Here is a 23,525-nt window from a genome sequence, read left to right on the forward strand (position 1 = left end):
GTTGTCTGCTTTTTGTGTGCTACTTTCTGGTCTTGATCACAGAGGATGTTCTTAAATGGGGAATCCTCCTCTATTAAGGACCTACAGTGGAAAGGGGTTGTTTTAACAATACTTATCAACAGTCCCTTACATAGTAAAATCATGCATTTTAAGATGTTTTCTAAAAATATATAAATAGTAGTTTAGCAAATATTACTATACACTTTTTTTTGACTTGTAATATAGGAGATGGCAAGATGACTAGGAAGTAGAGAGCTGGTATAAACAAGGAAATAGTTTGAATATTTTTGTTGGGAAAATTATATTTTTAAGTGTGATATCTATGTTTTACTATGTTTCATTATATGCTCACTGCAACTAAGATGACTCCCATGAATCATCGGCTGCACCCTTATTTTTACTTTTATACAATAGAAGGAATCAAAACCAAATACCGTATTTATCGGCATATAACATTCTCTCCCGCTGGCTATCTGCGCCGCTGCCCGTTCTCTCACCCATTGCCGGTGCCGCTGCCCCGTTGCCTCCCCCATCCCTGGTTGTATAATTACTTGTTGCCAGGGTCGGGTCCGCGCTGCTTCAGGCCTCCGGTGTGCGTCCCCTGCGTCGTTGCTATGCGCTGCGAGACGCAATGACGTCACTCGTCATTGCGCCTCACCGTGCAGCGCATAGCAACGATGCAGGGGATGCACACCGGAGGCCTGAAGCAGCACGGACCCGACCCGGCAACAGGTAATTAAACAACCGGGGATGGGGGAGGCAATGGGTGCCGCTGCCCCTTCTCTCCCCCTGGCTATCGGCGCCGCTGCCCCATTGCCGATAGCCAGGGGGAGAGAATGGGCAACGGCGCAGATAGCCAGCGGGAAAGAAGCGGCGGCAGCAGGGCTCTAGACCCCAGGAAGGGCAGGGGGAGAGAAGCGGGCAGTGACGGACTCTCTCCCCCTGCCTTTCCTGGGGGCTTCTGCGGGGTCAGAAACAGTGTATCGGGGTATACACATGCACACACACGCACCCTTGTTTTACCAAGGATATTTGGGTAGAAAACTTTTTTTACCCAAATATCCTTGGTAAAATGAGGGTGCGTGTTATAGGCTGGTGCGTGGTATACCCCGATAAATACGGTAGTTTAGCACTCTTATCAAAAGTAGATTGTACTGGAACACTGTGATTAGCAATAAAATCTTGTTACATCATGAGCCACCAGTGAACCTGAGCCAATCCAATAACGTCTTTGTATGTGTATAAAAGACAGTGCCAACCAACAACAGGTGTGACTCTTTGGCTGCATTTTCAGGCTATAAGAACTCACCCATTTGTATCGATCCATCTGAAATAAACCTGTTTCTTATCATCACAACTGGAGTCTGACTGATCACAGGGAGGAAATATTCCAACAATTTTAAGTTAAAAATTGGAGTTGTCTTACCATTCACTACAACTTGAATATCCTTGTAGTTTATCTCTCCTCGTGCTAGGATCCGGCCCTCACATCGGTATGTCCCTTCATCAGTTCTCTTAATTCCTCGGATTTGCAGATAATTATTGGAAAGCATATTAAAGCGGACTATGGAGAAAAAAGGCAGAAAAGGGATGATTACTTCAATGACTATACAAGGTCTCTCCTTCATTGTGTTAGGCAGACCCTGCTATCATCAGGCACTCCTTCAATAGGGTTCAGGGTTGAAAGTTGCATGTGCCCTTGGTACTAAGAGATATGAAGAGGCAATAAGCCCTTAGAGACAGAACTGATTCTGATAAATCTCCTCAACAGTGTTACCAATCTATGCCATATAGTTTCTCTCATGTAAACAATTAATATTCTAAATTTGACTTTTTTCATTTGAGAACAGACTACTGAAAATCACTACTGAAAATGTACAAGCATCTCCCACAACACCTTCTATGGCTCAGTTCACATTTAGGGCATACACCTTAAGAGTTCAACATGAAGATGTGTCAACATAAAGTGGGATATTATAATAACAAACTCATATTGTAAAGAAAATATATATTTATTATTGTTTTATTGTATACATATAAATGTAATAGCATAGCCTTCTATACTATTCCAAACTACTAAAAAAAAAGGCATCCATCAGGTGAATGAAGCTGTACAGATAAAAGCTTATCCTGGTGTCTATGCCAAATGTAGGCTCTGAATGTGATATGAACATTCTTCTTTACTATATTGTATGGCGTACTACTCAAACAACATCTTGTCACCAAGATGTGCAAACAGATATTCACAAGATTCTCTCAAGTACACTTGGGAGAAGCTAAAAGCCATTGTGCTAATATGTCTAGACATAAAAATGTAAGCAGCATATGCTATAATAATATAATGATATTTCATATATCATATGCAATATTGCATTCTTTAACCCCTTCCTGACCAGACACATTAGCAGATTTTTTAGTACATTGATTGATTTGAAGCTATTAAGCATCTTCTCACGCGATTATTCAAATAATTCATGTCCTGTTTTTTCCATGATCCACCAGGCTTTGTTTTTATGTCATTTTTATTATTTGTGATGTCGGGAAAAAATATAAAATAAATAAAACAGAGGCTATTTTCATTTTTTTTTTTTTTATTAATAGCACAAAGTGAAACTAAATAAATGTTTTCATTTGTACCCTCCAGTCATTACTAATTAGGGGCTTTTATGAGAGGTGGGGCTAGTGCGTAATTCGGGCCATTTATTTTTAATATCATATTTGAGCATCATTTTCACACTAAAATATATTTATATTATTGTTAATTATTCCAGTAATTTGGACTGAAATATTGGCCCCAGTTACAGGGGAAATACAGCTCTATGACACTGTCTGGAGAGCTGATCTGAGTTTAAAACAAGTGGTTAATGTATAAGCTAATTTCTTACCATCCTTTTTAAACTGCACATCTCTGCCTTTGTGCTTCCAGATAATAACCGAGGGCATTGAGCTTGAGACATCACAAATGATAACAGCGTCTGTCCCTTCAGTGAACTCCTGCGGGGTGGGTGCATTCTTAAAGGTCAGCTTCTCTGCAAAAAAAATTAATTTAGGACAGAATAAGATGTGTTAGGAAAGCTTTTCTGTTAATCTTTTAGAGCCAATGTATCTAACGTGACCTATACTGTATGGTGAAAATGCATATGTAAACACTTGCTCAAATCATAGAGCATAAAGAGGATCTGTTTGATATCCTGACATGTCTATTTTAGTAAATACCCATATTCTTTAAGAAATAACTAAGCTTGAGCATCTTTTCTTAGAACTGAGTGCTACCACTCCCATAGACAAAATCATATAGCAGGGGTCTAAGCTGCTTGTGGAGGGGGTTATCACAATAGTATAAACAATTAAAGTTACATCACTAATAAATGGCCAGTGACTGAAAATGAAAGCAATATCGGCTTAAAGGGGTACTCCAGCCTTAAGACATCTTATCCCACCGCTGGGGACCCCCGCAATCTAGCATGCAGCACCCACCTGTGAGCACTGCAGGAAGCGCCGGCATGCCCCCTCCCATAGACTTGCATTGAGGGGGCGGAGCGTGACATCACACAGGGGCGGAGTCGTGACATCACGATACTCCATCCCAGTGGTCGGGAGGCATAAGACTTGGAGCCTCCAGCGCTTCCTGCAGTACTCACAGGTGGGTGCTGCATGCTAGATTGCGGGTCCCCAGCGGCGGGACCCCCGCGATCAGACATCTTATCCCCTATCCTTTGGATAGGGGATAAGCTGTCTTAGGGCCGGAGTACCCCTTTAATTGCCCGAAGCATCCAATCACAGCACAGCTTTCACTTTCAAGAGCTGGTTGAAAAAGACATATGTCCATCAAGTTCAACCAAGGAATTGATAGAAGAAGATCTGTCAATACCTAAATGAAACTCTCCCAGAATGTTGGATCGGCTGCACCTGAAACAACGCAGCAACAATATTGTGCTGGCCTCCAAGATCATCATATCTAACACCCAACAACTGGGTGGCCACATCAAGAACTCAGGGTAAAACTGATTGTCAACAATATCCCACATTGCTGTAATCATTATTAAATTATCTGATTTTATTTCTTCTGGGAATTAATGGGAAATCTTACGATATATCTGAAGTGTGACAGTGCTTTCCGACCGTCCTTCTTCTTCGCTAGTGGCGATGCATTTGTAGGTCCCGGCATCCTGAATGCTGGCATTGTATATGGTAAGTGTGGATGAATAGTCATCACTCTTCACTACCGAAATCTGCTGTTGGTTGATTAATTTTTCACCGCTTGGAGATTCCCAGAAGATCTCATTTGCTTCACCGGTTACTAAGGAATAAGAAAAAACAAAGAAGGGGAGTTTAGAAAGTGTAAACAGAAAAAAAGTGTGTGCGGAGGGGGGACTGCAACTTTACAAATACCTTGAATGGCAGTATGCAATTCAAATGCAATTAGTACTTTAGTCATGAGGGTAGGCTTCTCAGTTCAAATCAGTGAACGTTTGGATAAAAATAATATATTTTAGACCGCAGACAGATCACCCATGAAACATGATGGAGCTTGTGAGACTAAAAGAAGTGTATGATAAGGTGACTGCTTCTCCACCAGTGATCTGCCGATTTCACCCAGCGCTTCTGCTCACACTCCTGCTTTACAGGTAAAGTAGGGCTTCCAGCTGCATATACTGCACAACTCAACACAATTCGTTGTGCTTCACTCATCTTCATCAGGTTCTTAATATTGTTGCAAAAGAGCACTATCTGCTTTGTTAGCTAAAGAGAAAAAAAAAAACAACAGAGCGCTCCTTTGCGCAGAAAGGATTAAACCATACCGATGTTTTGCAGATACTATTTACGCTAACCTTCTCAGGTTGTGCAAGACAAAGCACAACACTCTTAAGGGCAGAAGTAAGGATCACAAATGCAGAAGATCTGGCTGCCGCAGGCTTCCCACGCTGAACTGGCATGCAACTCATACACAAAGGACACATGATAGAATCTGGAAGTGAATGTCCATGCTGCCAGTAGATGGATATATTCAAACTCTAGCAGAGTAAGTTAAATAACTGTTCATTATGAACACAAAAGACGTTTCTAGGCCAGGATGGCCTTTTTGTCAGGCACCTGACGAAAAGGCCATCCCGGCCTAGAAACGCGTTGTGTGTTCATGATAAACAGTTATTTACCTTACTCTGCTCAAGCTTGAATATATCCATCTACTGGCAGCACGGACATTCACTTCCAAATCCTATTGTGAGTTCTTTGTGTATTGTTAGCTAAAGCTAAACATGGTCTGCTTTGCCACCTGTATTATTCCTATAAATGCAAGTAAAGCCATTTATGATCCACAGGATCTATGAAGATAAATTGTTCTGCAGTACCCTTTCTTCCTGTACAGTACTTGTAAGGTGAATTTGGCTAATTTAAAGAGGTTATGCACCATAAGGTGTCTTTAGTACATACCTGCCAGATAGTAATGGACATGCTAAGGAAGGATTCCCTCCCTCCAACTGCAAGTCGCAGGATTCATTATTTGTAAGTGTAAGTTCACTTTCCTCCCTCCCACACATCATTCACCCCACCCTTTGCAGCACAGCTCCCTTTCAACACCTAACTAGTAATGCAATGTCTCGAGACTGTAACCGGGAAAAACCTGAGACAACACTAATTTTGTATGCTGTTAAAATCAATACAACATTGTTATGATACAATACAATAATAATATTTAATTATTAAGTGCTGACACATTTTGCAGCACTTTCCAATTCTGAGAGTACATATAAAGACAGAAATCAGACAAAATTACATATTTATTTTTCAAATAAGAGGAATAATGGGCCCTGCTTGCAAGATCTTACAATTTTTGAGGATACAATACCTAACTCCTACATTTAGTGGAATTTCGCTGTTGAAAATCCAGTCCAGCAGCGTCCCATTGTTTTTAATGGAATTCTGCTGCATCATTCACACAACAAAATTTCTGCGGCAGACGTCCTGTTGCAGAAATTTCGGATCCCAGACTTTTTTGAAAGAATGAACATGTTTAATCATTTGGTGGAATCTGCTTGGAAATACATTGCTATCTATGAGGATGGTACATTTCTGAGTGGTCCTAGCCTCGACTTGCTCTGCCAGCACCTGAAGCCCATGGATCCTCCGTCTGGGCAGAGATTATGTAGTGTGAATGAACCCTTATTTTATTCTTTTAAACACATTATATAACTGATCACATAGATATTTACCTTGACATAAGAAGAATTTGGATTCTCCAAGGCCTATTTCTCCTTGATCAGGGACAATGGTAACTTCTAGAGCTGCTGTATAAAGAAACAAGAAGAAAGATATTACAGTCACACCTTAATTTAAATGATAAATAGAACAATATAAAATAATGAGGTGGAAAAGATTATATCAAGCACTTTTACACCAATTTTAGAATCAATAGAGGAGATTTATTAAAACCTGTGTAAAGAAAAAGTTGTCCAGTGGCCCATAGCAACCAATCAGCTTGCTTCTTTCACTTTTAGGAAGACCTGTGAAAAATGAAAGAAGCGATCTGATTGGTTGCTATGGGCAACTGGACAACTTTTCCTCTGCACAGGTTTTGATGAATCTCCTCCAATATCACCAGTTTTAATATGTGCACAGGAAGAACGAGCTGTAGATTCATGTCTAGCTTTGCTCATCTTAAAAGGGTTATCCAGGAATACAAAAACAGAGCTAATTTCTTAAAAAAAAAAAAAAAAACAGCTCCACGTCTGTCCCCAGGTTGTGTGTGGTATTACAACTTGGCTCAATCTACTTAAATGCAACTGGGCTGCAGAACCACACCCAACCTGGAGACACACGGGGAGCGGTTTTTAATAGAAATTAGCTCCATTTTTATATTTCTGGATAACCCCTTTAAGTTTACACTGCTTGTTTTTTCCTTTGGAAAAACATGGCTGGAAATATGTGGCAGAAATTAGAGGCTTTTCTCCTCATATTTTACCGTCTTTTGCCATAGATTGTGATGCGGACAAGCCAAGTCCTGGCTTTCCAAAATGGATAAGTATGGTAAATCTGCGCGACAAAAAATGTGTACAAGAGTTTTCCTTGAAAACTATTGCATCTAAAATGGGCATCAGAAAGTAAACAACTTAAAGGAGAACTCCAAACAAATTAAATAACTTTATATAGTTGCACATGTTAAAGTTATATAACACTGCAATGTAACATGTAATCTTTGCTAAGCACATACCCTGTTTCTCTCAGCTTTTCCTCAAGACAGGAAGTCCAGTAGCTCTTATCACATGATGACTAGCATCTAGTAGACGACACTTCACACCCCCTTCTCCCCAGCTCAGAGACCTGTATTTCAGTGTGCCTGTGTGATTGTCCCTGATTGGCTGAGGCAGACACACCTCCCTCATTATTACAACTCCCTTATTATTACACCTCCCTCATTTTGGCCCGATATCTTCTTTAAGTTTAAAGCTAGTGATGCACCAAATTTTCAGCAACAGATAATTATTGGCCAAAAATAGTGCTTTTGGCATTTTGCCGAAAGAAAATGTGTGTCAAAATTATCAGGGGATGTGGCTTACAATAGAGTGTGTGGATTTGTGTGCTCTGCTTACTGAGTTGAGGGAGCACAGGCCATATATTGCATAGTTTTGGCTATGGGAGCAGCCAGGCAGGATACAACTGCAACTGATCCCCCTCTCCTTTTCCCAGGCTGACTAGCAGGATAAGAAGTGACCTGCGTCTGTGGAGGTAGAGGAGCAGGAGTATTCTAGAGAATCCCAGCACATGCATCACAGCTGGATGCAGCAGGTGACCAGAACAACAGGGAAACCAGTAAGTATACGACGGCAGAGTAACCAGTGGTGAGGAGGAATTGGTGTGTACTGGGGGCAGCGGAGCATCTCCAGCTGAAATTCCTGACATTAGTAATTGGCTCCAGCAATGTATGAATGCTGTAAAGGGGGGAATCATCCTTGTAAAATAGGGTGCCTCCCTATAGGCCATAAGTCAATAATCCTGAATGTGCTGGGATTTGTAGTTAGTAACTAAATACAAATCCCAGAATGCTCTGATACATCCTATGCCTCTGCAGCTGACCACCAAAACTACAACTTCCAGCCTGTTGCACTATAACCTATCTCCTATATAGTTAAAAAATTGTCAGTTGTAGTTTTTGTTTGGGTCAGCTGAAGAGCCAAAGGCTGTGTCAGGACATGCTGGGAGTTGTAGTTAGTAACTAACTGCAACTTCTTTTATTCCCTGACACAACCTTTGGCTCTGCAGCTGAACCAAAACTAGTACTACAACTTGCAGCATGGCCAAAAACAGCCAAATGCTCCTCATCTGATTCAAAACTAGTATTTTTCAGTCCGCTGCAGAGCATTTTAAGTAATCTGCCCAGTCTGTGTAATAAAATAAAATCATTTACAAAAACTATTTTTTAAAGTGGGAGGAGCAATGCATTTTCGGTTTCAGTTTTCTGCCAAGCATAGCCTAAATTTTTGGTTTCTGGAAAGAATTTTCATTTCAGAGCACCAAGTGCATATCTCATGAAAACTTACTAATTTAATTGCAGATAAGCCAGATCTTTCTTTTATTTTTTTAAAGTCATATTCACATAGACTAGGAAGCTAAGATACATTCCTGTTGGTTAGAATCCTGAAACATAGCTGCTTTATACTGTATTGCTTGACCTTGTTCAAGAGAGATGGGTCACAAATGTGCCACTTTATGATACAGTAATTTTCTAACTTTGTGCCAAATGCAGTTCTGATCTTTTACTTGCAGGGAACATAAGGATATGTACAGAGAATACGCGGGATCTTGACTAATGGCCATCTTCCGTCTACAAGAAGACACATACCATTTTTTTCCTTTGCCATGCTTTAATATCCTCCCCCCCCCCCAAAAAAAAAGAAAATAAATAAATAAATAAATAACCTTACAACTTAAACTACAGTGTCCACATGTCACAAAAAATACTTTTCTATACATAAAAAATAGCTGTGTCATGTTAGAAATGGTCAGACTTGAATTTTAGCTAAGAGATCAAGAATCCCCTTAACAATAAAAGACTATGAAAAGCAAATTGGAAAATCAAAATGATTTAAATGGCTCACAGAAAGTCATTCGGTAGAAGTGACTATGAGCAGGGTCACCTTTTGCGACTCGTCTACACATCTAATTTAATGAAAGTGTACTTCTTCCTGTCCTTCTCTGTATAGTGAGGTGAAAGTGTTAGCGAGCACAATTACAAAGGCACTTTTTCTATTAGCGCACAATGTGGCTCGTAAGAGAAAATGGAAAAGGTTTAATTCAGCAGCATTTATATTCCCAGGGTTATTTTTTGCAATGGCATTTCACTTGGAGATAAAAGCAATATATAATAATATTCAGATAAAGCATTATCAACAATGGATGCATTATCCTAATCTACTGCACTTACTCATCTACAGTATCCACCTTTTATTCTACCAATGCAGTCCAAACACAAGTAAACTGAACCCAGATGAAGGTCATGCCGCTGCAACTGGAAGATAGCCAGTGGCGTACACCGGAAAACAACAGACTAAGGATATTTTTGGATGCTACAAATAGTACAATCAAATAATTATTAGGTTCTGGAGAGTTTGTCTCAATAAGACAACATCCTTCCATATGCTCTATTAAGACATATAGGAACTATAAAAGGGATCCACTTGAACCAGAGTGAAATGCAACTGGCCTGGTTCTGGTGGACCTGGCACATTCATGTACTAAATTAATAACATTTCTGCAGAGGTAATGTATACCAGACTATCACAACTGATTGGCATGATTTCATTGTGCTTGCTGAGGTGTTGCCATGGTCCACAATCAAGACTTTATAGGGAATATATCGTCACTTACATGCTGCCTAAATCACAAGTCATTGGGGTGCTCCAGTGGCTTCTGCTTGTCCTTCCAGCATGGACTGATAGATCTCTCTTTGACTGAGTATAGGGAAAGCTCTATCAGTCAAGGCTGATGGGGCCTGCCCAGTTGACTTGTGGTTCAGACAGCACGAAAGTGATGACAGGTTTTCTTTAATTCATAGACATCCCCTCATGTGACTTTCACTCATATAAACATATTCAATGGGGGAGATTTATCAAAACCTGTCTAGAGGAAAAGTTGCTGAGTTGCCCATAGCAACCAATCAGATCGCTTCTTTCATTTTGCACAGGCCCTGTTAAAAATGAAAGAAGCGATCTGATTGGTTGCAATGGGCAACTGGGAAACTTTTCCTCTGGACAGGTTTTGATAAATCTCCCCCATTGTCACCGAAAATCTAACAAAAACCCTACAAATGCCTGTAGGTAGAGGGTGCACATATACTATGCTACACTTAAATCAGAACACAGTGTACCACAGACTAGATATGGAAAATGTACCATAATACATACAGAGAATAGATATGTTGGCTGGACCCATAGGGTATGACATACTATGAAGGAATATGCCAGGCACAGTTACATAATACACATACAATGCAATGCACAAATGCAAATTATTAACCTGGACTGAAGTAACAGATCAATCATTTAGGGTGCCAAACCCTACCTACCCAAAGCCCAATGACCGTTTCTAAAAGACTCCTTCCTCAGGGGACGTGGCTAACCTAGGTGAACACCCCTTCTATATATATATATATATATATATATATATATATATATATATATATATATCTCAAACACTATCCAATGGTAACTCTCAACCAAATGACCGGTATATTACTTAAAGGGTACCTCTCATCACATAAAATTATGATATATTTTAGATTAATAAATGTTGAATAACTTTCCAATAGCATGTTAATGAAAAATACGCTTCTTTCTATTGTATTTTTCCCGATCAGTCCTGTCAGCAAGCATTTCTGACTCATGCTGGAGTCCTAAACACTCAGAGCTGCCAGCCTACTTTGTTCACAGCCAAACAGGCTGTGAACAAAGCAGGCTTGCAGCTCTGAGTGTTCTCCTTTGTGAACAAAGCAGACTGGCAGCTCGTAGTGTTTAGGACTCCAGCATAAGTCTGAAATGCTTGCTGCCAGGACTGGTAGGGAGACCCCTAGTGGTCATTTCTTCAAAGTGGAAAATTAAATAGAAAGAAGCATATTTTTTTAATAACATGCAATTGTGAAGTTATTCTGCATACATTCATCTATAATATATCAAGAGTTTTTTTGATGAGAGGTACCCTTTAACCAATAGATGACTGATGCCAGGAACACATGCATGCTAAATCACTAATTAGAACTCACCCCAATGTTGTACCGTGGCTGAGCGGAGACTCATGATGAAGGAACAATGGAGCACATCACAGTGCGCAAGCGCAGCCGGAGATTTTCAGCGCGTGCAATTTCTGGCTCGTGCGATCATGTGACGCATCATATGATAGGAAAGTGCGATCATGTGACCAGCGTCCTCTCATCGCTTCCGTGCATAGTGTGAAAATCATAATAGACCAGCGCATGCGCAAGTAAAGATTAACTTAATTAAGTTAACCTGATTTGTGGGAGGAGTCTGGTCTTTATATACCCACCTGATCCACACAGGTGCTGTCGGCAGTGTGCAAGGTGTCACTGCACCAGATGCTGTGGACTTGCATATGTCGAAGAGAGGCACTGTTCGCTAGCCTAACTATGATGCAGGAAGTAGGGTACTGCGGTACCTTTCATGCGGCAGGCTGTGAAGCAGCTACATCTTGCTCCTGCAATATGCTTTCTGGTCAGTATACCCTTGTTCAGTAAACATATGTAGCTGTGCAGTCTCCAGGGCTCCAGTTCTGGCCTGCTGGCCATGAGGTGATTTGCATATTTCAGCCTGAGGTTAACTTTTTCCATGACTCCAGCAGGAGGATGTGTCTGGGTTGACAGAGGGCACAGGCTGCTGGATATCCCTAGGGATTATCCACCATAAGGTGATGGACATGCTTAGGAAGGATCTGCACTTGTCTTGGGGCTAAATGGCTATGTTGTGAGATTACCATAATACTGTGGCTAGCTTTTTGTGAACTGGTATTTCCTGTTTCAGTATTCTTTTTTTTTACTACAAATCCCATAATTCCATTTTCTTCCTTCTCACACATCAGCCACCCCACCCATTGAAACATAAGCTGCATCCATTCAAAAGACCTGTGGTTTTCAATCAGGGTGCCTACAGCAGTTGTATTAGTTACTCTCTCTCCCACCAAGCGATCGCTCCACCCATAGAAGCAGACAGGCTCCCTGTCATCGGCTGACTTGTGAGGTCAGGTCTCGGCTGCACTGCAACCTGGGAAAAATCTGAGACAACAGTCATTTTGTCTGCTGTTAAAAATAAATATTGGGGTGAAAATCCCATAAGAATTGTGAGGAAACTGTCACACACAGGTACAGACACTATATTACGAACTACACTAACTTTACAGCCCCTGTAGCATAGTCAAATAAAAAAAAATAATAATCCTGAAATACCCCTTTAACCCTCTCAGTGTCAGGCTCCATATTCCTGCTAAGTTATATGTGTTTTGATTGTGTTCTTACATTTACTAGAGTACCTTTTCCTTTATATGTGATATGGTTTAACCCCTTAAGGACTCAGGGTTTTTCCGTTTTTGCACTTTCGTTTTTTCCTCCTTACCTTTTAAAAATCATAACCCTTTCAATTTTCCACCTAAAAATCCATATTATGGCTTATTTTTTGCGTCGCCAATTCTACTTTGCAGTGACATTAGTCATTTTACCCAAAAATGCACGGCGAAACGGAAAAAAAAATCATTGTGCGACAAAATCTAAGAAAAAATGCCATTTTGTAACTTTTGGGGGCTTCCGTTTCTACGCAGTGCATATTTCGGTAAAAATTACACCTTATCATTATTCTGTAGGTCCATACGGTTAAAATGATACCCTACTTATATAGGTTTGATTTTGTCGCATTTCTGGAAAAAATCATAACTACATGCAGGAAAATTTATACGTTTAAAAATGTAATCTTCTGACCCCTATAACTTTTTTATTTTTCCACGTACAGGGAGGTATGAGGACTAATTTTTTGCACCGTGATCTGTAGTTTTTATCGGTATGATTTTTGTTTTGATCGGACTTTTTGATCACTTTTTATAAAGGGACCAAAAATGCGCTTTTTTGGACTTTGGAATTTTTTTGCGCGTACGCCATTGACTGTACGGTTTAATTAATGATATATTTTTATAGTTCGGACATTTACGCACGCGACGATACCACATACATTTATTTATTTATTTTTTTACACCGTTTTATTTTTTTTATGGGAAAAGGGGGGTGATTCAAACTTTTATTAGGGAAGGGGTTAAATGACCTTTATTAACACTTTTTTTTTACATTTTTTTTGCAGTGTTATAGGTCCCATAGGGAACTATAACACTGCACACACTGATCTTCTACACAGATCACAGGCGTGTATTAACACGCCTGTGATCAGTGTTATCGGCGCTTGACTGCTCCTGCCTGGATCTCAGGCACGGAGCCGTCATTCTCCGATCGGACACCGAGTAGGCAGGTAAGGGCCATCCCGGTGTCCTGTCAGCTGTTCGGGACACCGCGATTTCACCGCGGCGGTCCCGAACAGCCCGACTGAGCAGCCGGGTCACTTTCACTTTCGCTTTAGAAGCGGCGGTCAGCTTTGACCGCCGCTTCTAAAGGGTTAATATCGCACATCGCCGCGATCGGCGATGTGTGGTACTAGCAGCGGGTCCCGGCCGTTGATGAGCGCCGGGACCGATGCGATATGATGCGGGATCGCGGCGCGATCCCACTTCATATCGCGGGAGCCGGCGCAGGACGTAAATATACGTCCTGCGTCGTTAAGGGGTTAATCCAGTTTTATGCTCACAACCACTCTCCGTACTGTCCCCTCACTGGAGACTCTTCTGCTGCGTCCCCCCATCTGTATGCTCTTTCATGCTGCAGCCCAGGACAGAGCATTATCTCAGACAGCCTGTCATCCTCTTATAGGCCATGTATAAGTTGTCATTATACATTGTACTGTTATACATCACCAGTGCATTTATTCACTGTGTTTATGGCACCATTATATGTACACCACGTATACATCCCTTAGTATATACCATGTAAGTTGCTGTCAGTATACTGTTATACATCACCATGGTCATGTCACTAATCGTAGACACACCATATGTCTCTACTATACTGTTTCATGTTACCATTCATACAACTTGTATACTTTATTATTACATATACGTACGGGTAAGGTCACCATAGCATATACTGTGCATCCACCTGCTAAGTCAGTGGACGTTTCATAGCTTTATTGTCACATTCGTCTTGTTTTTAGCTCGGTCATGTTAGGCTTTCATCAATGAATACAGGTCAGGTATTTCAAGCTGTTGTCATAGCATTACTCTCATGGTTCTCAGGTACTCAGGTCGAGTATGTTAGGCTGTAATCATGGCATTGCTTTTACATTTGTTCATGTTGGAGGTCAGGTGTGATAGGATGTCAGTATAGTCCTGACGTTACCACACGGTATTCCACACTTCCGTTTCACAATATGCTGCACTTATGCTTCCTCACAGCGCTCTGTGTTAAGTTGCCATACATGCCTATGTTTCCCTGCATTTATCACGCATACCGTTCATACTAGATAACACATATTCATTTCATCCAGGGTACTGGCATCACTTAGCTTCCTGTTTCACGGCTACATTCTACACAGTTGCACCACGCTTGCGTTTCCACTCACAGATAATGAGGAAAACCATGTACTGCCATACGTTCCCACACAGTATACCACGCTCACCTTCCACATTGTGTTCCATGCTTATGTTCCACACAGTATACCAAGCTTGTGTTCTACACAGTGTATTACTTAGGTTCCTACCCAGTGTACGTGCATATGTTTCCCTAGCGGTGTAACATACTTAAATTGCCCTTCAATGTAATCCATTTGTTCCTTACAGTATTGTCTTCATAGCTTAGGGTCATGTTTTTCATGTTCAGCGCTGTCATGTTACTCTTATGTATCTCATTAAACATGAGTCATTTTACCCCATAACATTCACACTACGCAGGTGTTCCTATAGCTGGCACATTACGCATAATATTAGGTTTACCTTTCTAGAGCTGTCACATTGTGCATACGTGGCATGTGTTACCTGAGCTGATACCGTGCTTTGCGTGGTTATATCCGGTATACCAGGCATTAATACTATAGCTGATGTACTGTGCTCGTTTTGATATAGTTGATATACTGGGCTTTGTGTTAATATAGCCGATACTGTGTTTTACGCTTCCATAGCTGTCATACGGCGCATTAGTGTTCCTACAGAGGCCATACGGTGCTTATGTTACTATAGCTGATAATTTGTGTTACGTGACTAGTAACACCTTAAGGACGCAGCTAAGGACGCAGCCAATTTTATTTTTACGTTTTAGTTTTTTCTCCTCGCCTACTAAAATTCATAACTCTTTTATATTTCCATTCCCAGACCCATATGAGGGCTTGTTTTTTGCGTGACCAGTTTTACTTTGTAATGAAATCACTCATTTTATTCTAAAATGTATGGTAACCCCCCCCCCAAAATTTTTGTGTAAGGAAATGTAAACGAAAATAATTCTATTTTACACTTTTTTAGTCCCCAAAGGGGACTATTTATAGCAATCATTAGATTGCTAATACTGTTCAGTGCTATGCATAGGGCATAGCACTGATCAGTATTATCAGTAATCTTCTGCTCTGGTCTGCTCGGGAGACGGACGGAGGCAGGTGAGGCGACCTCCGTCCACCATCTTGGCTGATCTGATCCCCGCGCCAGTGCCGCGGGCTATCAGATCAGCCATTATAAGTGCCACACTACCGCAGATGCCGTGATCTGTATTGATCACGGCACCTGAGGGGTTAATGTCAGACATCAGCGCGATCGCTGATATCCGCCATTATCGGCGGGTCCATGGCTGCTGACAGCCACCTGGACCCGCTGGGAATGAAGCGAGCACAGTCCCGCACCCGCGGCTCACAACTCATTCATTTCCCGGGCCTGCGGGTAACATGATCAGTCCCCCGATGTGGGGAAAGCGCTTCAGCTGATTTTATTAATTTATTCGAGGGGGGGGGGGCAACCGGTATTGCGGTATAGGGAAAAATTCATATCGTACAGAAAAAACACACTGGTATTTCGTATGTAGCGATATACCGCCCAGCACTAAGTTTATGTCAAAACCTCTGGTACGATCAGCCACCCCTGTGCAAATTCTGAATTTAGGCCTAAAATGTGCATGGTGCTCTCTTACTCCTGAGCCATGTTGTCCGCCCTCAGAGAAATTTACGCCCACATATGGGGTATTTCCGTACTCGGGTGAAACTGCATTACTTATTTTGGGGGTTTCTTATCCTTTCACCTCTTGTGAAAATGAAAAATTAAGGAAAAACCCAGCATGCTAGTGTAAAAAAAATTTAAATAATTAATGAGCATGCTGGTGTAGCCCCAATTTTTTCATGGTAAAAGGAAAAAAAAAAAGCTCCCCAAAATTTGTAACACAATTTCTCCTGAGTACGGAAATAACCCATATGTGGCCCTAAACTGTTGCCTTGAAATACGACAGGGCTCCGGAGTGAGAGAGCGCCATGCACATTTGAGGCCTAAATTAGTGATTTGCAGAAGGGCGGCTGACGCTAGGTTCAGACGGTGGAATGTCCGCTCGGAAAATTTCCGTGCGGACATACTGATAGCAGAGCGCTGGCAGAACATGCCGGCGCTATGAGTGCTGGGAAGTGCTCTGTCTCATAGACGGCAATGCACTTCTGTGTGGACTCCACAGAAATAATAGACATGTCCATGCTTACTGTGGACTCCGAAATTGGTATTTCTGCCGCAGAAACATCTGCAGTGGAAACTCTGCCGTGTGCACAAGAAAGCATCAGGGTACTGGGCCGCAAAAGTTTGTTTGAGCCACCATCAAATTGACAAAGTCCTCCCTGAAAAAAATTTTTTATTAAAGGGGTACTCCGGTGAAAACCTTTTTTCTTTTAAATCAACTGGTGGCAGAAAGTATATACATATTTGTAAATATTTGTAAATTACTTCTATTAAAAAATCTTAATCCTTCCTGTACTTATTAGCTGCTGAATACTACAGAGGAAATTATTTTCTTTTTGGAATGCTCTCTGATGACATCACGAGCACAGTTCTCTCTGCTGACGTTATTATAATAATAATAATAACACTTTATTTATTGTTGTCCTTAGTGGGATTTGAACCTAAGTCCCCAGCTCTGCAAGGCAACCATGCTAACCACCGAGCCACCATGCTGCCCTTAGCATACATCTGCTATGCATGGTTACTAAAATGGACAGAGATGTCAGCAGAGAGCACTGTGCTCGTGATGTCATCAGTGTTCCAAAAAGGAAGGAATTTCCTCTGTAGCATTCAGCAGCTAATAAGTACTGGAAGGATTAAGATTTTTTAATAGAAGTAATTTACAAATATGTTTAACTTTCTGCCACCAGTTGATTTAAAAGAAAAAAGGTTTTTACCGGAGTACCCCTTTAACCCCTTCATGACCCAGCCCATTTTCACCTTCATGACCTGGGCATTTTTTGAAAATCTGACCACTGTCACTTTAAACATTAATAACTTTGGAATGCTTTTACTTATCATTCTGATTCCGAGATTGTTTTTTCGTGACATATTCTACTTTATGTTATTGGTAAAATTTCACTGATATTTGTATCCTTTCTTGGTAAAAAAATCTAAAAATTTCATGAAAATTTTGAAAATTTAGCATTTTTCTAACTTTGAAAGTCTCTGCTTGAAAGGAAAATGGATATTCCAAATAAATTACATATTGATTCACATATACAATATGTCTACTTTGTGTTTGCATAAAAAATTGACATGTTTTTACTTTTGGAGGGCACCAGAGGGCTTCAAAGTTCCGCAGCAATTTTTCTCAAGATTTTCAAAATCGTAATTTTTCAGGGCCCAGTTCAGGTTGGAAGTGGATTTTAAGGGTCTTCATATTAGAAATACCCCATAAATGACCCCAATATAAAAACTGCACCCCCAAAGTATTCAAAATGACATTCAGTAAGTGTTTTAACCCTTTAGGTGTTTCACAGGAATAGCAGCAAAGTGAAGGAGAAAATTCTAAATCTTCATTTTTTACACTCGCATTTTCTTGTAGACCCAATTTTTGAATTTTTACAAGGGGTAAAAGGAGAGAAATCACCCTAAAATTTGTAACCCAATTTCTTTCGAGTAAGGAAATACCTCATATGCAGATGTAAAGTGTTCGGCGGGTGCAGTAGAGGGCTCAGAAGGGAAGGAGCGACAATGGGATTTTGGAGAGTGAGTTTTTCTGAAAGGGTTTTTGGGGGGCATGTCCCATTTAGGAAGCCCCTATGGTGCCAGAACAGTGGACCCCCCCACATGTGACCCCATTTTGGAAACTATACCCCTCATGGAATTTAATAAGGGGTGCAGTGAGCATTTACACCCCACTGGCGTTTGACAGATATTTGAAACAGTGGACTGTGCAAATCAAAAATTTTATTTTTCATTTTCACAGACCACTGTTCCAAAAATCTGTTATACACCAGTGGGGTGTAAATGCTCACTGCACCCCTTATTACATTCCGTGAGGGGTGTCGTTTCCAAAATGGGGTCACATATGGATATTTATTGTTTTGCGTTTGTCAGAACTGCTGTAACAATCAGCCACCCCTGTGCAAATCGCCTCAAATGTACATGGCGTACTCTCCCTTCTGGGCCTTGTTGTGCGCCCCCAGAGCACTTTGCGCCCACATATGGGGTATCTCCGTACTCAGGAGAAATTGCGTTACAAATTTAGAGGGTCTTTTTTCCCTTTTACCTCTTGTGAAAATGAAAAGTATAGGGCAACACCAGCATGTCAGTGTAAAAAAATTATTTTTTTACACTAACATGCTGGTGTAGACCCCAACCTCACCTTTTCATAAGGGGTTAAAGAAGAAAAAGCCCCCCAAAATTTGTAAGGCAATTTCTCCCGAGTACGGCGATACCCCATATGTGTCCCAAAACTGTTGCCCTGAAATACGACAGGGCTCCAAAGTGAGAGAGCGCCATGCGCATTTGAGGCCTGAATTAGGGATTTGCATAGGGGTGGACATAGGGGTATTCTATGCCAATGATTCCCAAACAGGGTGCCTCCAGCTGTTGCAAAACTCCCAGCATGCCTGGACAGTCAATGGCTGTCTGGCAATACTGGGAGTTATTATTTTGCAAAAGCTGGAGGCTCCGTTTTGGAAACAGTAGCGTACCAGACGTTTTTCATTTTTTGGGGGGAGGGGGGCTGTGTAGGGGTATGTGTATATGTAGTGTTTTTTACTTTTTATTTTAGGTTAGTGTTAGTGTAGTGTAGTGTTTTTAGGGTACAGTCACATGGGCAGAGGTTCACAGCAAGTTTGCCGCTGGAAGTTTGAGCTGCAGCGCAAAATTTGCGCCATCTCAAACTTGCAGCACTCACTGTAAACCTCCGCCCATGTGAGTGTACCCTGTACATTCACATTGGGGGGAGGGGGCAAACATCCAGCTGTTGCAAACTCCGAGCATGCCCTTTGGCTGTCCGTGCATGCTGGGAGTTGTAGTTTTGCAACAGCTGGAGGAACACTGGTTTCGAACACTAAGTTAAGTAATAAACTTTCAAGTGTTTTGCAACCAAACTTAGTGTTTCCAAACCAGTGTGCCTCCAGCTGTTGCAAAACTACAACTCCCAGCATGCATGGTCTGTCAGTGCATGCTGGGAGTTATAGTTTTGCAACAATTGCAACAGCTGGAGGCACTGAGGTAGGAAACGAACAATGTTTCCCAACTAGTGTGCCTCCAGTTGTTGCAAAACTACAACTCCCAGCATGCCCAGACTGCCCAGGCATGCTGGAAGTTGTAGTTCGGCAATATCTGAAGGATCAGATGTTGCCGAACTACAACTTCCAGCATGCTTGGGCAGTCTGGGCATGCTGGGAGTTGTAGTTTTGCAACATCTGGAGGTCCACAGTTTGGAGACCACTGTATAATGGTCTCCAATCTGTGCTCTACCAGATGTTAGAGAACTACAACTCCCAGCATGCCTGGACAGACTGAGCATGCTGAGATTTGTAGTTTTGCAACATCTGGAAGAGCACAGATTGGAGACCATTATACAGTGGTCTCCAAACTGTGGGCCTCCAGATGTTGCAAAACTACAACTCCCAGCATGCCCAGAAAGCCAAAGGCTGTCTGGGCATGCTGGGAGTTGCAGTTTTGAAACTCCCAGAGGCAGCAGTGAGATCGCTTTACGGCGATCTCACTGCTGCCAATGAAGATGCCGCACTGCTGCTGCAAACTCACCTCCGGGACGCAGCGCAGCCGGGACCACATGGAGGATGCCGGGACCGCTCGGGACACCGCTCGGACGGGTAAGTGACGCCGGGGGACGGGTCAGGGACATTTAGCAGAGCGGTGTGTGTCCCGATCCCCGTGATCCGGACTCACACACCGCGCTGCTAAGTATTTTCATAGCGAAACGCTGCTATCAGCTAGTCAGATTTGACCAGCTGATAGCAGCGATCGCTGGGGGTGGGGGGGGTGGCGGATGAAACCCCCCGTGGTCGGACGGTAAGATGGCTGGCTATCAGTGATAGTCACCATCTTTCCGGGCGCTGCGGGATGCCGCGAGTAGCGGCAGTAATGTTCATGACGTACCTGTATGTCATGGGTCGGGAACACCTTGCCACCCATGACGTACAGGTATGTCATAGGTCGGGAAGGGGTTAAAGTCTATTTCAGTGAGGACTGTGGGGTCAATTTGGATTTCTGGGCTGCCAACAAACCCAGGAATCAGTGGCTCATATAGGTGACCCAGCCTGGACTGGGGTCCAGATGGGGTCACCTATATGGGGGGACAGGGGGGAATTGTATAGGGGACAGGGTCACTAGTATGGGGGACCTCTACTGTTATTGCCCTGAAGCGCCTTCTTGGGGGGGCTCATCATCACTGGATGATGATGTCCCCCATCATCATCCAGTGAGAAAGAAATGCGGGGTCTTTCTCCTCTCCCTCATTGTCAGTCTCGGTGTCCGAGGCAAGCGCATGCCTCCTCCATCAAAAAGGCTTTGGGGTATTTATATTTAATAGGTGGGGGGGGGGGGGGGGTGTAAGTGTGTAAATGTAGTGTTTTCACTTTATTTCAGTGTGTAGTGTAGTGATTTTTGCGTTTAATGTAGGCTTTTTTGCGGTAAAGGTTTCTTTTTTGCACTTTTTGGGGAGCGTATGCGGTCCGTGCCACCAGCGACTGCACGCTGCAGTCAGACCTTAATCCATGTTCAGACTGCGCTGAGGTTTTTTTTTTTGCGCTTTTTTTAGCTGTTTTAGGTCCGTGCTACCATCGACTGTTCTGCGCTGTGTGGCTGGACCGCAAACTGCCCCCCCCCCAAAAAAAAGCAAAAAAACTGTGGTCCTCCAAATGTTACAAAACTAAAACTCCCAGCATGCCAGCATCCCAGTAAGCTTCCGCCGCCGGACCTCCGTACACCCGCCACTGGACCTCCACACCCGCCGCACACCTCCCAATCCCGCCGCACACCCCCCGACTCCGCCGCCCATGCACACCCGATCGCTGATCGGGTTAATCAAGTAGGGTCCCTGGGTGTCAGGTGGGAGTGGTCTCCTACCAGACACCCTCGGACTTTAGATAATTAACCCGATCAGCGCTTCGGGAGTACATATTTAATGAACGCTGTATATATACAGTAGGATGTGTGAGGGTATTGCATCATCCGCCGTATATAGGGCGTATAATTATGCTATGAGCATGTATGCGCTAACAAAACAGGACTTATTAACACCCTAATTGCATCATAGAGCATTAAAAAGTAGAAAAGTTGTAAAATAAAACAAAAGCTTCATAAATCGGGTATCGCTGTATTTGTTTTTTCATTTTCACCGTACAAAAATCTTTTTTTGGTTGTGCTGTACATTTTGTGATAAAATGAATGATGTCATTACAAAGTACAACTAGTCCTGCATAAATTAAGCCCTCATATGGGTTTGTAGGTGAAAAAACTGAAAGAGTTATGGATTCTAAAATGTGAGGGGGGAAACCAAAACGCAAAAAGGAAACACCAAAACAACCCCACGAGTTAAAATTACTAAGCAAGTGTGAAGGTAACAAGAGTATGTAAAGAACTTTAAAGTGAATATGGTTTTGGTGGATTAAACCCCCATAGCCCAAGTGCCACCAGGTTGTAGTGTTACCCAATGAGCCACTTTATCAACTAGATTACTCCAAAATAAGCAATGAGTAATCTCTATGTGATATGTGATATTACAATACACAGCAGAAGCATGAACAGACTAGATTTGTGGATAAAAACTGGTCCCTTGGGCTATGGGGGTTTAATGGGGGTTTTAGTCACTTGTACATCATAGACTAAAGAACAGAATGTAATGCTGTTTAAACAGCTAACTGTGTGTCATGAAATATATTTATTCTAAACATGACAACTACTGTAGCTCTATTTTAGGAAAGGCATATTAACAACAGTTAAAGTCAACATTTTCTTTTTTACTGACAAAAGGGAACAAAATGTAATAATGTATGCTTTTCGGGAAAAATTCAACCACAAGGCCTCTGAATTGAAAAGGTATGGGATGGATGTTACAGCAGGGAGTGGAAGAAAAGGTTGTTGTTATAAAAATGACTCGGCAGCAGGATCTAAATAGAAGGGAAAGGATTTAGAAGTGGCGAGCACGATGAACGCAGTGTCAGCTGGTGACGCTCCCCCTTAGGTCTGAATAATGGGGATCACCATGGTGATGGAACATTGAGTTAAAGGTTCTGTGTCTGTTCTGCCTCTGTGATCTCATCTCGAGCTGACTGCAAGTAATTAAGGTTGTACCCTGTGGGATGCTGCCGAAATGACAATATCATACAAACATGGCTCCTGGGCCCTCAGATCATTGCAGGAGAAGTCATTATATGTTGCTGGTGACTCTGTATCCTGAAATTCTCTGTTCTTAAATACAATGTAAAAACTCCCCTTCATCTTGCTAGAAATGCATTAGTGAGGCTTGTGTCACATGAAATGAAAGGATATTATTACCTGTATTGAAGTCAGGGATAAACTTGTGTGGTAGCCCAGTACGGGAGGTGTTACTACGTACCCCTTGCTGCACTGCCAGACAGCCTCCTGCAGTGTCCCCTGGGTCTCCCTTGCACTTATTCCCCCATGTACATATGTTTCACCATTTGTTTTATTATAAAATATGTAAAGAGATTATAACTTTAAGAAGGTTGCCATGTGAGTTGTCATGTGATTGTTACCCAGGAGGTATCAGTGACCAGATGACCCAAGTGTGGCCTAAGGGCTCCTTGCTAGTCTCCCCATATAAGCCCTGGGAGGAGCCTCTGCTCTCTCTCTTGCTTCCTGCTGAGGTCAAGTCAACTCATGCCTAAGAGTGTGTCCAGAGTCATAGGAGGCCTCAAGCCCAGTCTGCAGCCACAAGCTACAAATCTGCAAGTAATCCACAGTCACAGTCT

At 42.1% G+C, this 23,525-nt stretch overlaps 1 protein-coding gene across 8 annotated transcripts in view; it reads right to left on the bottom strand.

Annotated features, from left to right (window-relative positions):
• NCAM1 (neural cell adhesion molecule 1) overlaps positions 1-23,525 on the bottom strand; it is a 457,028-nt gene that overhangs the window by 157,922 nt on the left and 275,581 nt on the right. For 6 of the 8 annotated variants that reach the window (XR_008848564.1, XM_056544809.1, XM_056544805.1 and 3 more), the window contains exons 2-5: positions 6,213-6,287; positions 4,091-4,300; positions 2,886-3,029; positions 1,427-1,564 (exon numbers count right to left, since the gene is read on the bottom strand). Coding sequence is in view for 7 of the 8 variants with exons in the window: in XM_056544809.1 (XP_056400784.1) it covers positions 1,427-1,564; positions 2,886-3,029; positions 4,091-4,300; positions 6,213-6,287 (567 nt within the window). In the remaining variant the exon portion in view is untranslated. Of the gene's footprint in view, positions 1-1,426; positions 1,565-2,885; positions 3,030-4,090; positions 4,301-6,212; positions 6,288-9,421; positions 9,441-23,525 lie in introns of those variants that run through there. The other 2 variants (XM_056544807.1, XM_056544806.1) reach the window with 2 other exon arrangements.

Source organism: Hyla sarda, chromosome 10, assembly GCF_029499605.1.
Source record: "Hyla sarda isolate aHylSar1 chromosome 10, aHylSar1.hap1, whole genome shotgun sequence".
Classification (NCBI taxonomy): Eukaryota; Metazoa; Chordata; class Amphibia; order Anura; family Hylidae; genus Hyla; species Hyla sarda.